This window comes from Anopheles darlingi, chromosome 2, assembly GCF_943734745.1.
Source record: "Anopheles darlingi chromosome 2, idAnoDarlMG_H_01, whole genome shotgun sequence".
NCBI lineage: Eukaryota > Metazoa > Arthropoda > Insecta > Diptera > Culicidae > Anopheles > Anopheles darlingi.
The window spans coordinates 46131903-46146902 of record NC_064874.1 but is presented as its reverse complement, the minus strand read 5'-3'; the positions used below and the strand labels follow the sequence as shown (position 1 = coordinate 46146902).

The 15000-nt window shown below is 45.6% G+C and overlaps 1 protein-coding gene across 1 annotated transcript in view; it reads left to right on the top strand.

Moving 5' to 3' along the window:
- The window catches only part of LOC125950734 (uncharacterized), an 18299-nt gene that overhangs the window by 259 nt on the left and 3040 nt on the right, over positions 1-15000 (top strand). The window contains exons 1-4 of the mRNA XM_049678979.1: positions 1-1190; positions 12646-13056; positions 13139-13229; positions 14020-14138. The exon at positions 1-1190 is cut by the window's left edge and continues 259 nt beyond it. Coding sequence (XP_049534936.1) covers positions 12921-13056; positions 13139-13229; positions 14020-14138 — 346 coding nt within the window. The 5' untranslated portion in view covers positions 1-1190; positions 12646-12920. The remainder of the gene's footprint in view (positions 1191-12645; positions 13057-13138; positions 13230-14019; positions 14139-15000) is intronic.

The window sequence follows — 15000 nt, the reverse complement described above, 5'->3', positions numbered from 1 at the left end:
GCGCTGAACAGGCCCCGACCGAAATTTGGCTTCGGTCGTGACCAGTATTCGACCGCATTCCGTAGAGACTCGACCTGCGCCAGAGATGGGCAGCTATCCTTGCATCCGACAGCAGTGACTGAAGGCGGCTGTTCAGGTTAGGGGGGGCAACTCCAGGGAGCCCGAGGAACCGTGGCGCTACTCAATTCCTTGGGGCAACTATTGCTGTATCAAAAATAAACTTTGCATTGTGCCGGTGTTGGAAGAAATAACATAAATTCAAGCTGTGAACGAATTTCGGACTGTCCGAGTTTAGTTAGTTTGTCATCCGGGCGAAACCTTTGCAATCGACCACCAATCGATCGTGTGGAACGGAAGAGAAATTCATCTATTCTGCAGTTCACCTGCAGCACCCAGGCAGACAAGACAGCAGAGGGCCGTGTGTGTGTCGCCGTGGGGGTAGCATCGTGGTGATTTATACATCAAGGCAGGGACCACCCACCCACAAGAAGAGGACCTGCACGTAGTACGGGATGTATACTAATGGCGTATACGTCGTGGAGACCCGTTTGGATCCCTTCTAAGTAAACCAGCCAGTTTTGCTAAGTGTATAATTCCACCACCAGACCGCTGGGTGAATGGAATCGGTGTCAGCGTAGAGGGAAAACTCTCCCGGTCTTGCGTGGAAAATGCGGCGAAGCGACGAAGACGCACAACGTCAAAAGTAGTGAAAAAGTGATGGTGGAACCTTTTGGCAACGCTTCGGCTGCTCAGGTACTTGGGGCAGGCGGTGCTGCGGTCGTCGGATTTCGGGCGGCAGAGATGATGCGCTGCTAGCTGCTCGGTTCGTCTGTTGGCTTCATCGAAGTGTGCGTGGCGGTGATATCCCTTTTGCGTACGCACTGCTGCTCTTCATCGGCCACGGCGACGGCGACGAGCGGACACGAACCAACCGGGCCGGACGACAGTTCGTCCGTACGCGGCCTAATAATCCGCCTTCGACTTCGCGACGACACCGGCCACGACGCGGAGTGTTCATAGTGGTTGGTTTGGTTCACTCGGTAATCTCGCGTCGCGTGACAACCATATCTCTGCTGCTCGCGAGGAGCCGCGTGTGTGGTACCGGGCAAGCCGGGTACTATACCAACCGAGAAAAACACGTGCCACGGACCGACCAGCGGTGCATCGATTGGCGTTTGCTGTTGCTGCCGGTAAGCAAGTGTGCTCAAGTGTGATACCGTTATACTGTCGGCCTTTTGCGATGTCCCCACCGCATATTACCAGATTGTTTATTGATTGATTCGTTTCGGTCGGAGACGTGATCCGTGATGTGCAATCAATCAATCGTCCGAACTTCCATTGAAACTGTCCCCAAATTAGCTCACTGCCTAGCCGGAGTGAAGTGGTCGACGTGAATTACCCTTGAAAATCTCTGCTCTTGGTTAAGATTCGTTTGGTTTATCGCATTAATGGCGTACCAAATGAAGGAGCGCTTTGCTTTGATTTAAGAATAGAGTTCGCTTTTGTTTGCTGTCGCGGACATTCTAAAAAAAAACCTTAGCCCGAGTGACCACACGCAGAATGTGGCTTAAGGTAGTTCATCTCGATCGCTGGATACAAACCAAGCCGGATAAATAACCACTTCGCCTCGAAACCGAAAGCCCGGTTTTTGCCATCATAACCTCGACCAGGACCGGCCATCACCACCATCGGTCGGTTCTGTGTTTCTCGTTTCAGTCGTGGATTTTATGTGAACATTTCCGGCAGATCCATCACCTCCCAAGACAGGCCAGTCCTTATTGTTATTTTTAGTTAAGTTTGCGCCTGTACCATTTCCTCCGCCATCACGCTTTGCGCCTGTCGATGGCCGTTGTTCCGTATGGTATGGGTATTATCGAGCCAATGTTTTGGGGCGGCATGTGTTTAGCGGTCTACGGTCGCGGTGTCGCGGAACCGGCGTGCCTCCGCGTGCTAACCACCCATGCCGCCGGAACCATGAAAACCGATGCTCCTTCCTTTTCGTTCGTTAAGGCATCTGGGCGGAAATCTGGGCAAAACAGATGGCGATCCGGTTGCTGTGCTGTGACCGCAGCGCGTAATCAGCGCGGAGCTATCGAGCCGAAATGTATTTAAACAGTTCACCGACGTCGGGGGGTGGGCGGGGAGGGTAAGAATCATAATTAACAGCCCAACTAGGTTAGCTCAAGGTTTCGGCTGCATGGTCCCCACCGAGGTGCGGTTTAGGGGCAAGGGGGGAGGGGTGAGCCAAACGGTTTGATAGATTTATCGTATTTTACCTGCAAACGGTGTACTTTTCGATGGCCAGAGTTTATTGAGCAACAGCAACCTACACGCACGCACGCACGCACGCACGTGCGCACATAATCAAGTCCGGAACCACGATGGTAATTCCATTTCTTAATCTTTGGCCAACATGGCATTACACATTTCCCAGTGCGCTGTGGGCCCTGTGTTTTGACCATTGACCTATTTCGCTCGTTTCAAGTGATCTGGAGGAATGAGAGAAAGAAAAGAGAATTAAAAGAAAATTGTTCAGAAACTGGTATGTCTGGGCCGTACTTTATCGATCCAGGCAGCCGAGGATAGCTTGAGGATGGTTTAAAAAGGTTTATTATTTTATTTTTCGTCGCATGAATTTGTTCTTTCACCGTTCAGCTGTTGGCAGTAATCCATAGTGGCAACAATACATAGTAGCAACTGACGTGCCACATTTGACCGTTTGATGGGAATAGTTTTAAATTCTCTTTAGCATATGTTACGATCGCGCAAATATGATAAAAGGATTGCCCAATTTAAATGGAACACCGGGGCTATATTAGGAACGACGCACGCATACAAAATTGAATACATGCATCGATGCACGGAGTGTGTCAAATGTTTCAAAGTCCCAAGTCCGAATTCTATATTTATTAATGAACACTGTCAGTCACTTGATGTGACTCTGGGAGCACGCTCCGTTACCGACCAACCCACTGACTGACCCAACCGTATACCGATCACTCACTAATTACCGCGATTAATTAATGCTAAAGGTCGGTTGTACAGGAAGCGGCCTAAAAATTCCATGCTTACAGCATAACTTGCCCACACTGCTGCGCCCATTGATGCGCTCTAGAATGTCCCCGATGTCATTTGCACATCGCTACCTCAGGGCCTCCCCCCCCGGGGGGTGTAGCATGCTTGCAATACGATGGTAGACAGGAAATTTTAAATCTTGTCCAATGCTTCCTTCGATTGAGACGATTTCTCGTTCATCTCTTCTTGTCGTCACGAGTACAGCAGCTCAATCCACTTCTTGATCAATCCACTCATCTTGGGGAGTAAGCCATACACACACACACACACAGCCTGAGTGACGAAAGTGGGATTTATCGCCATCCCGTGACACGTGACGATGAGGAACGAGATTTTGGGCCCGTTTGGAGGGGGATGAGTTAACCGGCTCGAAACGTGACTACGCGAATGTCAGGTGCAGTACGCCATGAAAGCATCATCCTTATATTGTGCTAAAAGTAGCAGAAGTATCCCGCGGGATGAGTTCTGCCGGAGCACCGGTCGCTTACCTTCAACTTGCCAGCTGTTGCTGCCATTCTTCCACTTCAACAAACGATGTTCGAGTGCCGCGAATTACCGGTACCGTTTCGATTACCGGCTGCATGGCACAATACAATGCTCTGTTCAGTTTATGTTCGTGGTTGCAATACAGGAATGGAGATGGAAAAGAACACGAATGGAATGGAATCGTGTACTGCCCGAGGTGGAAAAGGTGCAAACTGGGAATCCTTTAGCGATATGCAGAATGTTCTCCTGAGTTCCTGTATTTCTGCGCAAACCGCGTTTTTGGCGCAATGGGCACTACTGCTGGTGTACACTATGGAATGTTAGATTTAATCGTTTTGTCCTACATCCACTTTCGTTCGCCTTGCTTGAAAAGGGTAACCTGCGCCGGATGCAACTTAATAGTGCAGCGTGCTGCGTGCTGGTGTAGGCTGGAGTCCCCCGACTGTCGTATTGCCCGAAGAAAGAACGGTCTCTCTCTGTCTTCGTGTGTGTGTCTGTCGACGCCCTTGCCCCTCTGTTTAGCCGCTCTCGCCGAACTAATTCACTTACCTCGTGTGAACGGACAAAACGGTTCCGTTTCCTTGTGCAGCACGAGGGAAGCGGAAGTGCCACCTTATGTTTCGTGCCAACCGTGCCACCGGGATCGGGCTTCCATAGCACCATACAACGCCCTTGGTTGATGGCGGTTTGGAGCTGTTTTGTATTTTCGCTCCACTAACCTTTCTGTTTTGAGCCGGTCCTAGCGGGGGAAAAGTCGTTGCGTCCTGGGCTTAGTGGCTTTCACTCGAAATGCCGCATTCGATGGTTTGTTGCATACATTTGCATATGCACAATTGAATGCTGACGATGAGAGCCCATGGAGGAGGCGGTTAAGGCCGTCTGGTATAAAGGCCAATGGCATTATAGAGGCATAAAAGCAAGGGAGTCCGAGTACGGGTTCGAGTCCGAAAGTCAACTACACTTTGCCCGGACGCTTCTTTTTGCTGTATGAGGAGCTGGAGGAATGGACATTGGCCGCGTCATTCCACGAAAAAGCCGCACTGTACGCTACTGTATGCGAATGAAGTACTGCTGCAGTAGTGCTGCCGTATTTCGTTCTTCACCGTTCAATGTAATGACGAAACCCCTTTTTCCGTGTGTAGTGGATTCCCGGGATCGTTACTAACGGCTAATGAATCACTTCCTTAACATGCAAAGTAAATTTCCGGAGCGATTTATCGGGTGCGAAAGCGTGGGAACTATCGGGCTCACCAAGACCTTGCGAGGAGGTGCCGTCTAGGGGCGAATGGAGTGGAGCGAGTGGTGGGTTCGAGTATTTCTGAGCGTAATTTATGCATTGAAGAGGCTAAGAACGGCCAAAGGCGTGGTTGAGTAATTGTTTCCACGCGATCGTTCTGAACTCTGTTCGGCCTCCTGACATGACCCAAAGTTGGGCGGGTGCAAACGATTTTGCCAGCAACGTGTACGGCTGTACGCGGTGCGTGCCCCGTGCCCTATGCACTCCCAGATGCACTATTCGGATTTTCCTTTTCTTTCCTCTGTTTTTGTTGTTCGCTCAAAATTCATTTCGATCCAAATCAACAAGTTACCGTGGCATTGCCCCTGTTTCGGGTCGTTCGATGGTGTCAGTTGACAAGGATTTGCGACCCGCTGATACCGGGGTTTTCGTTATGGGTGCTGTCGTTTCCTTTTTGGGCGCAGTGCAGCCTAATAGACATCAATTATGTCACAACGCTATCAAACCATAATGGTTCACCGTTTATTTTGTCCAATGTCATTCGAAACTATGCTGGTTTCGTCGCTCTTTATAGCTATAGCGATCGCGTTGCATTCCAATCCGAACACAGCGCAATCATGTGAAAGCAAATCAAATTTTTGAGTAAATTGTAGGATATGACATAAACATAGAGACAATTTGTGATTTAAATTTTATTTTCATTCAGCGTAATGTAAGTTTCTGATGAATTCAATCAAGGAGTGTTTAAGAATATATCTGTTTAATAGATACGATGGAAAGATCGTTAACGCTAATATCTTTATTAAGAATGTTTTTCTTTCTGATGCCTTCAATCAACTATTTTTCGTTATCGTCACAACTGAATAGAGATACAGAAAGATTGTGACATGCTCAGCGCAACTAGGATGGGAAAAAATAAATAAGTCACACAACCCAGCAATACAAACAATACCGCGAAATTGCAGTTGGAAAATAAGGCTGACAAAAAACTTTCTTCAATGTAGCTGCAGCCTTTAGAATCTGCTTGACGTATCATAGATATGAATGCTTCACATCCAACTTCTTCTATTGGTGTTTTGCAACTTTCCGGCTTATGATTGCAATCATATTTCTTTTTGGCTGGGTGGTATGATTTCCTCCGCGCCAGTGGCATGGCGGACGTGCTTTGGTGAACAATAATAAACGATATGTTTGTGATGGTCTGTATGAAACGGATTTTCTTTTTACTTTTTTCACTTTTTTTCACTGATAAATGCTCTACCGGTGCCTATGTCACAATTCGGCTTTTATTTGATAAGTCTACCGACTGTTATTAGAGAAGAAGTGACAAGAAATTGAATGAAACCGTCTTCAACTAAACGATATGCTCCCGACATGCCAGAACTAATCGCATCATCGAATAGTCCGCATGTCATCTTTTCACACAAAACAGACATAACATTCAACTAATTTGTCACAAACTTTATCACTTGTACCGTCCTATCGCGTCGGCTGAACATACGCCTGAACAGTCATTATGCAGAACCGGGCAAAAAAAGGGCAAACTATCGCGCCATACGACGGAATTGCTACAGTATGCACACTTTGAATTCTTTGCTCATTATCTAACCACGGGTGGGAAATTGCGCGCGCGTGAATGGTATGCCGATTATCCCGAATATCGCTCGGTGCCACATAGGAAGTGGTAGGCTTTCGTAATTAACACTTAGCACAACGCAAACAAATAATCCCGCTTGATGGGATGCTGGTCGCAAACGCAACACAAAAAAAAATCCACCATTCAACCGAAATGGCCCAGAGAATCTGCGGAGCTACGCAAAATGGCCGGCCAGCCAGGCGGAAATTACCGGAGCAAAAGGTTTAGCGGAGGTTTCAGCTGAACGCGAGGGAGGACATATTGTTGATCAAAGAATCGTTGAAATCTGCTGATGATTTCGTTTCACTGAACTCAAAATTAAAGTTTCCCCTCGCGTTGACAGAGCGAAATTTTGGTTGGTTCTAGCAGCATAGTGCTCGTTTCGTTTTCGTGTTTGACTTTTATTGAAGTTTCGTGGTCAATGGAGTTGGCCAGAGAAATGTTGTACGGCAGCCAGTAGTTCACGTGGGCGGACAATGGAAACGAAAGGCGTGTCAAGGGCTCTGCCAGACCATCATTAATTTATCTTCCGGAACTTTGACGCCAGAAAGTGACCACGGAAATGCAGTGGCCCCGAAGGAAAGAAGATAACACAAAATTCATCACTCCAAATAGCAGCACCGTCACTGACGCGCGTTCCCCGACGGCTGGTGGCTGGTTGGTCATGCTACGAAACTGATACACCGGTATTCGTCGGACACCATTCGCGTCCTGCATTTCTTTGCGTTGAGTGTAATTGATTTTTTGTGTTTTTGTTTTTTTTTGCTACCACCCACCACTATATTCCCAGTGCTACCACCACCATTCCTATATCGCTCCACTGGCTCCACTAGAAGTCGTGCAGTTGACTCGAGTTCCGATAAAAATCCTGATTTGTTTTTGTCCATTCGCCCGGAATATGAGACAGCGGGGCGCGACAGTTTTGGCATCGCGTGTGATGTCGATTTTATTTATTCACAGTTTCTGCAAGCTCTTAACTCGGCTGCACCGTCCTGTGGCTCGCAATGCTTTATTACCACTATAAGGTGGGAAGTCACAACTTTTTTGCGTTTGTTTTATCATTGCATGATATCATTACAAACAACCTAATGAACTATGTAGTAGCTGTAATAAGAGTATTCCATTAAGCCACCATCGATTTACGATCGAACAACTCTTTGCGTGCAATGGTTCAAAGGAACACTAACACTGCTTTCTTTTTATAGAACCAGCGGTACTTTTCGCTTGGTTTAGGTTTATTATTTACAGCATAGTAATGCTTCACACGAGCAGATGTTGGCTTCAAAGTGGTGCCATATGCGCACTTGGGACGCAAGGAACCGCCGCCGCAAGTATCTTCAACAGTTTGATCTTCTGCAGAGCAACCGTTTCACAATGTCTCAAAGACAGCGAAACACCTTCAAATGCTACCCGCTTATGACGCTTGTCGTTAGCACGTGCGCCGCTACCATAAAGGTGGAAAGAGAGCGTTCTTTCCGTCACTCATTTCTAGTACGCACCGCGGCAAACACCGGTGTACCCGAATATACCAAGAGACTCGAACAATCCGTATTGTTTGGATAAGGTTTAGTGAGCATCTGAAAGATGCACCGTATGTCTTGTGTTTTTTTTTCAAATCTTTCAAACAATCAGCATGGTGTTTATTGCTCATCCAGATCGTGTGCGGAGCAAACAGCAAACAAAAAGGATGCAATTTTCATAAAATATGTATGTCATGTCCGGTGGAAAATATGGTCTTTTTGTAAGATACACACTAGCAATGGGTTGGTTTTATATTCTCAAACTGTTTGCGTTCATTAATGCAGCTTATGCTGGAGAAAGAGAGAGAGGGTAGGAGAAACTGTTTAAACACTACTAGCGGTGGTATCCCGCTTTGTTTAGCAAACAGCTAGATATACGTTTTTTTTTGTTATGAGACGGACAAAGTATTTTTGTACGCGGTGTTCGGAGACCATTCGCGTGTTTAGGAAGAATAAAATTTACTCACCCCACTCCCCTTGTTCCTGCACGAGGTAGAAGGAAATGAAATACTTTGTTAAATAGGAAATGGAAAAGTTTCTTCTACCTCAAAAGAGACTACACATTCGGGTTGGCCAGCGTTTCCAGCGGAGATTCTGTTGCAACCTCACATATGAGCTCGTTTCCCCTTTTTTCTGTTCGTTCTTTAAGTGTTTGGACGGATGATTTTAGCCGTGATAGTGACAATGTTGCTGTGGTTAGTATACTATAGTTGTGCTTATTAGAGCAAGGCACGTGACAACAGTTCGAGTTAAGCGATTGAACAGCATTGTGGCGTGACGGTGTTTGTGAAAGTGGAATCAACTTTCCTCGATGATATATCGATTATTTAGAAAGAGGTGACCTCTTTGTTACACTTTTTATGTCCAGCTTAGCAGGGTCTAAAATACATAATCTAATTCAGAGCACACGACAAACTAAACTTCGCCGAACAAAGCGGAAAAGCTATGTGACTTTATGCAAAATAAGATGTTAGTTTGATAATTTGAAAACGGTGAAACTATCTGCATCGCTCTGCTGATGATCATCTTGATGACATTTTCTTGTCATTCCGTTCCACCGTCAAGTGACCATGCGTCTCCATTCGCCAGTTGGACGGACACTATCAAGATCGGAAACCTCTGAAAACCTCGTCAGCGCTAGACTAGTTTTTGTTTCTTTTTTCCTTTTTTTCCTTTTTTCCTTTTTTTCGTTTTTCCTTTTCTCCTATCCTTTTTCTTCTTTTACGATGAATGACTGTATCTGCGAGCACTCTGGCATCGGCGAGTGATGCTTTCCGTTTGCCATGTCAATGGGTTAATGCGTTGCCGAGTCGTTGCACGAAACGAAATCATAAATCATTACGCGCCCATTACGGTGCACCGTAGCACCCGTTCGGATTACTTTTACGTCATGCAAAGTGTTTGTAAAAGGTTGACATGCTCGTCAACTACATACCGTGTTGTCTGCTGCTGGATTGGTGCGGAATGGTAAAAGAAAATAATTAAATGTGCTACACAGAACAGGTCATATCAGGATACAGGTTGATACAACGTTTGTTACACATAATGTGTGCAAAGTTCGGGCAAATAGAAATCCATTTTTTCATTGAAAGTACCTATTGCCCTACCTATTGCTCAGAAAAGGGCAGTTTTTATGCTCAAAGGTTTTAAACAAAATTGTAGTGCTAAATTCTGTTGTTAAAGGTGTGCATAGAGAACAAACAAGGGTGAATCTGATGTACAAACCCTTTGCATTTGGTCATCCATCAGATTGATTTACGAAATGACTACCGCTTCAACTAACTGTTCATTATATGATTGTACTTGCTGAAAACAATAACTCCAACATTGTGTAATATGAAGTATTATAATGGAATTGATGAATATTTCAAATAACGGTGGAATGACGAACTGTAAGGATGGATGAATTGATGTGCTAGTGACTAAAAGCTGCATCCTTTAAACGTCATAAAATCGGCTGAAGCATCAAACTAAAATCACTGTCTTTCCTATAATTGACTATGGCTGGCTACCGTCCTCGGCTTGCAGCGAATTCGCCAGTCCGGCAGTTTATCATTATTTCTACAAATTTTCGGATAGCCAACACAATCGACAACCAACAAGGACCTCCGAGCGCATTTCGTGTACGATGTGTGCACTTAATTTCAAGCTCTCGTTCCGAAGACAACTAGGCTACGCTAGCCCGGACACGGACGTTTGCTTTGCTCATTATAATCCTACCGCTAGCACCGGCATAGACGTTCATCCCGGACCCGGTGCCGATGTGTGAAGAGTCCATCGGTCGCTGGAGATAAACCGTTATAAGCTTTAATCTGGTCGATCTGATTTATCATCGTACGGTGACGGTGGATTCCGTCGGCGAACATTCACCCAGTCACTCATCAAATATTGACTCAGCGCGATGACATAAGGGTTTTTTGGTTTCGGTTTGAACTCACTTCTTCTCGCCGATGCTCCGAGAGATTCGCCAATGCTCAGAGCGGTGGTCCGGCAAGTTCCACCTGATAGAGTTTGAAAGTGGCGTATTGGATGTAGGCAATTAAATCATTCATCGTTCTACGGTCGGATTCACGGAACAAAATTTCAACCCGTAAAAACAGTGGCCGGTGCAGTTTCACTAAACGAAATGAACAAGCTCAAGTGGGCCAAACATTATCTCCAATATTTTTCAGGTGCCATAAGGTATAGTACATTTTTTTATACTTGTACCATTGCTTGGTTGTCCTTTTTTTTAACAAGCTTTCACACAGGTACTAACTTTAACAGAAACGGTAGCATCGTCGAACTTTAGTGCTACGACGATGTGATCAAATGTTGTTTCGAGTGTCCATTCGCACCTTTCGCGCGTACGATAGTGCCGATATCTGTGTTCACACACACTACCGGGCAGTTTCGGTTGGAGCTTTTCTTTATGCCGTCATGTTATGCCACCTCGACACGGACGCATTATCACAATCAATATCAATAAAAGGCTTCATCATCATTATTACTATCATTTATCATGCCAGTCAAGGACCGAGAGCGGCCCACCTAGAGCGATTGCGGAACGGTCCAACCGTCGAACCGTCGGTACGGATTCCGTTTGATCGTTTGAGCTGTACGAAACACCAGTTTTTCAGACTCCGGTCGACGCATCGATTGGTTGATGAGCTTGGCCGATGTTCATCGATGTGGAAGTGATATCTGGGATGCTTTGGGCTGCTTCAAAACGAGCACAAAAGATTGCGTATTCTTTGCGGAACTTGGTGCAATTGTATCCACCATCCAGTTTTCCACATCTTCTTAATAGTACAAATGTTTGGAACGTTAGCCCATAGTAGAATGTTGGTTTATATAATTTCAAAGAAACGCATACAACCAGCTCTATTTCTAAACAGCATTCAATAGACGAAATATCGATGTGTTGTTTTCTATGCTATAACATTTCCTGGATTCATCAAAACAGAGCAATTTCCTCCCTTATGCGTTTGTTTTGTTGCATTGCATATCGCATAGTAGAGAGAGAGAGAGAGACGACCGCGTGCTGGGTGACGAGAAATGTGTTTACCTTTACCCACTTCCCGGCGTGTACAGATATTGATCCTTGGCGTGTTTTCATTCAAACATAACCCAGTCAACAAACAACTCACGAAATCCAATAAATTGTCTACGGTTGTTTTCTATCCCGGTCATATTGAGAAGGATACATGTATGCCAATCCGTTGCCGTCTTGGGTTCATTATTTGTCGCTACCAGAAATACTCCCCCCTCCTGTGTACCCTTTCCCTTGTCAACGCTCTCTTGGCATCGAATATGCTATCGGCCACTTTGTGACAAAGGCGGTCCTCCTGCACACAAATGATGGTATGCGTGCTTATGTCGCTCGGGACGAGATCGGTGCTCCACAAACACGTGCTTAACCATGCACTGCTGAATCATCACACTAGGCCGGTGTGGCTACTAATTAAACTATTGATTTAAGCCGATTCCGATGGTGCCATTTTCAGCGTCTCTCGTCCTTCCGGGTATCTACCGCAGCCTACCGCCCGCTCGAGAGACTGTAGTTTTCAATAGCACTCATCATCAGCACCGCCAGGCCAACAGGCCGTACGGTTTTGTGTCCCATCATCATCTTGGCAAACTGTTCGAAAGACCGATTCGTGATTCGATTTGACCAGCGCGGTAATGCTATTAGGCTCCTAAGCAGAGGGACGTGTTCAATGACAACACTAGGAAATTAGTAGGAGCAATCTTTAGCAGAAGAAAAGGTGAGGGGTTTAAAATGAGCAAGGATGGGCTTTTGATGCTGTTTTACGGTTCCACCTTAGGCTCCATATGCTGCGTTGGATCGGTTCCAACACCTTCCGTAACTCACTGTCTGTTGGCAAGTGTGTAAATTCTAACATGATACTTTATCGCCAAGAGTAAATGAAGAGAGTGCTATATTTACCGTATGGAAATTCTCGAATGAGGAAACGATCCTAATGTTCATTTCATTTTGAGATATGTTCCGTCGAAAGAATAGCAGATGATTGCTAAATCAGTAACCACGCAATGCCCCTGTGTAAAGTGATATCTATATTCCTTCCACCTCATCAGCAGCACCAAGATGATGACCATTCCGATAACCATAATACCGATCGTTGTTTTCTCTGCATTAACTATGATTCCATTACAAGTGTTGTGTCAAATCCTATGCTCCTGATTCGCAGATGGAAGTGAAGAGGCTCAAAGCAACGCTGGAACACTCTTGCCTGTGGCCCAACGTCTGTACTTCTGGCCGCACAACGTTTCACTCCGCAGTGTGCAAAGAAAACAATCAATATTGAATGAATGAGAAGATCAGTTGCACCCAGAGGAATAAGATAAAAGCAATTGTCTATTACCCTAGTACAGGCACAGTAGATCGTCCAGACCATTTGCTGCAACGTTTTGATTGATCGATCGGTCATCAGTGCAACAGACATTTAATCGTCCGCCGCCCACCATGGAACGAAAGCTGCTGTACGCGTTCCGGGGATGGATTGCATTCGTGGCGTTTATGGATCTCGGTACCGCCTTCCGGTGTTACATCGAGCGGCGAAGCTTTCTCGGGGACCATTCGGAAACGCAGTTCATAGAAGGTAAGTGTTCTGTGATTCCGATTCAAGAATCTTTAACGAACTTCTCCATCGGCTTTCCTTTTTTTCTCGGCGCTCGGTGCAGGAGACTATACGATCTCTCGGATATTGGGCATCTACTGCATACTAAAGGCGGTGGCTTTAGTGCACTGCACGCTGTACATACACTACAAACCGTAAGTACATTAACATTCACCAGGCTATCGGGGGGACTTTTAGCGCCGGCCATTGCTATGCTACCGGCCATTCGGACCGTATAATACCGGCCTGTATGCACAGGCATTGGCAACGATGGTGTATTATTGGCATTTGCAGACAATTAAAATTTATTTCCCTTTCGAGAACGACAGAGAGAGAGAGAGAGGGAGAGCATAACGGTCAGCTCCGTGGCTATGCATAATGTCAAACAAACGTGCCTGCCGTTTGGCAAATCGGCGCAGGGAAATACTATCGTGCGGGGTGTACCTAGGCGTTAGTATCATAAAATTTTATTTCTAATTGTTCTGATACAATACCGTCGGTATAATTGGTATCCATTGCATGCCACCATTAATGTCTAGTTTTCAATTGAGTTTTATAATTATCCAAAAGAGTATACTAGGTTCTGCTTATCCGTCCATCGGTTGAAAGTTTTTCCAACAACGGAAGGTTGTACGATTTCCTAATCTTATCAGGAAACGAAATACGCTGTCTTCATTTTTCTCTTTGCACACCCCGCTTGTCTATTGTGACATGACAACATTGTTGCCATTGTGCATACCAAACTGCTATGCTGCTCATTTACCTTCGTCCTCTGGACCGTCTGGACGAAGCACAAAAAGTGTACCGTATGCTAAATTCAAAATGTACTTAATTTGTTTTTTTTTCTCGTTACCTTGTTACTCGTTCGCCATACGGCTCGTCATCTATGCTGCATCTGTTCGGCTGGTACCGGTACACCTCTGGATCGTCGCGATGGCCTTATAGGGTCGTCAGCATGGGTGGCTGCTCACTAGCGATTACGATGATGCTTTACATTACCGAGGCCTTGTACTTCCGCTCGACGACGCTTAACTTTTACGTTATATTCCCGTGCATTCTGAACTGTGAGTATAGAAAATTCCGATTCCGATGTTTTTTTTTGTCAACCTTGTTCCAACGTCCTCAGCCCGGCTAGGTTTCGTCCTCGTTCGCTTCGTTTCGCGAGGAGACGCGCGTATCAGGTGATAGGGACTTTTTCACTCGGCTTTCTCCACTTGTTTTTTTTGCTTTGTTTAAAATTCCTAACTCGAACTCGGGTGGTACAAAGGTGAGAGCCGAAGTTTTATGTATACTAGGTCAATAGAAAAGTGCCTACCCTCAAGTGTATCCTCCAATCAAATCATAAACGTGACTTGATATCCGAATTTCGGGATTAACACCGACGATTGCACACCATTGCACTAGGGGCCGAGCGTGCCAAGTGCTGTGCCTAGAACCGGCTAGTGTGTGACAAACTTGTTTAACTTCTTATTTCAACACCATTGTTGCACTTCATGCATCGGAATATAATGGTTCCGGTCTGTTTGTGCCGTAGATTAAAATATTTCCAACTGGCCGAATTTTCTCGCTAGATTAGATTTCAGATTGTGTGAATTTGAATGAAAAAGATCCAAAGCAAGGAAAGGCAATCATTATTGTAGAATGCAGCAATTTAAATGCACTTTGAGATACTTTTCTGAACCGAAAATGAGGGAAATGAATTTCACAGAAACGTAGCTAAAACTGGCTGGCTCTATGCCACTTCATCTCGTCTGAACTATAGTACACCTCACAGGAGCTGCGCGGTAGATTGAAGCTAAATCTGTCCAGAACCCTGTACGCTATAAATTTATGCGGGAGGCCCTATGGCAGCTGCAACTGCAACAATACAGCTTGAATGCAAAAAGCGAAACGAACGATTTCCGAGCCCGGAGCCAAATGGACAGG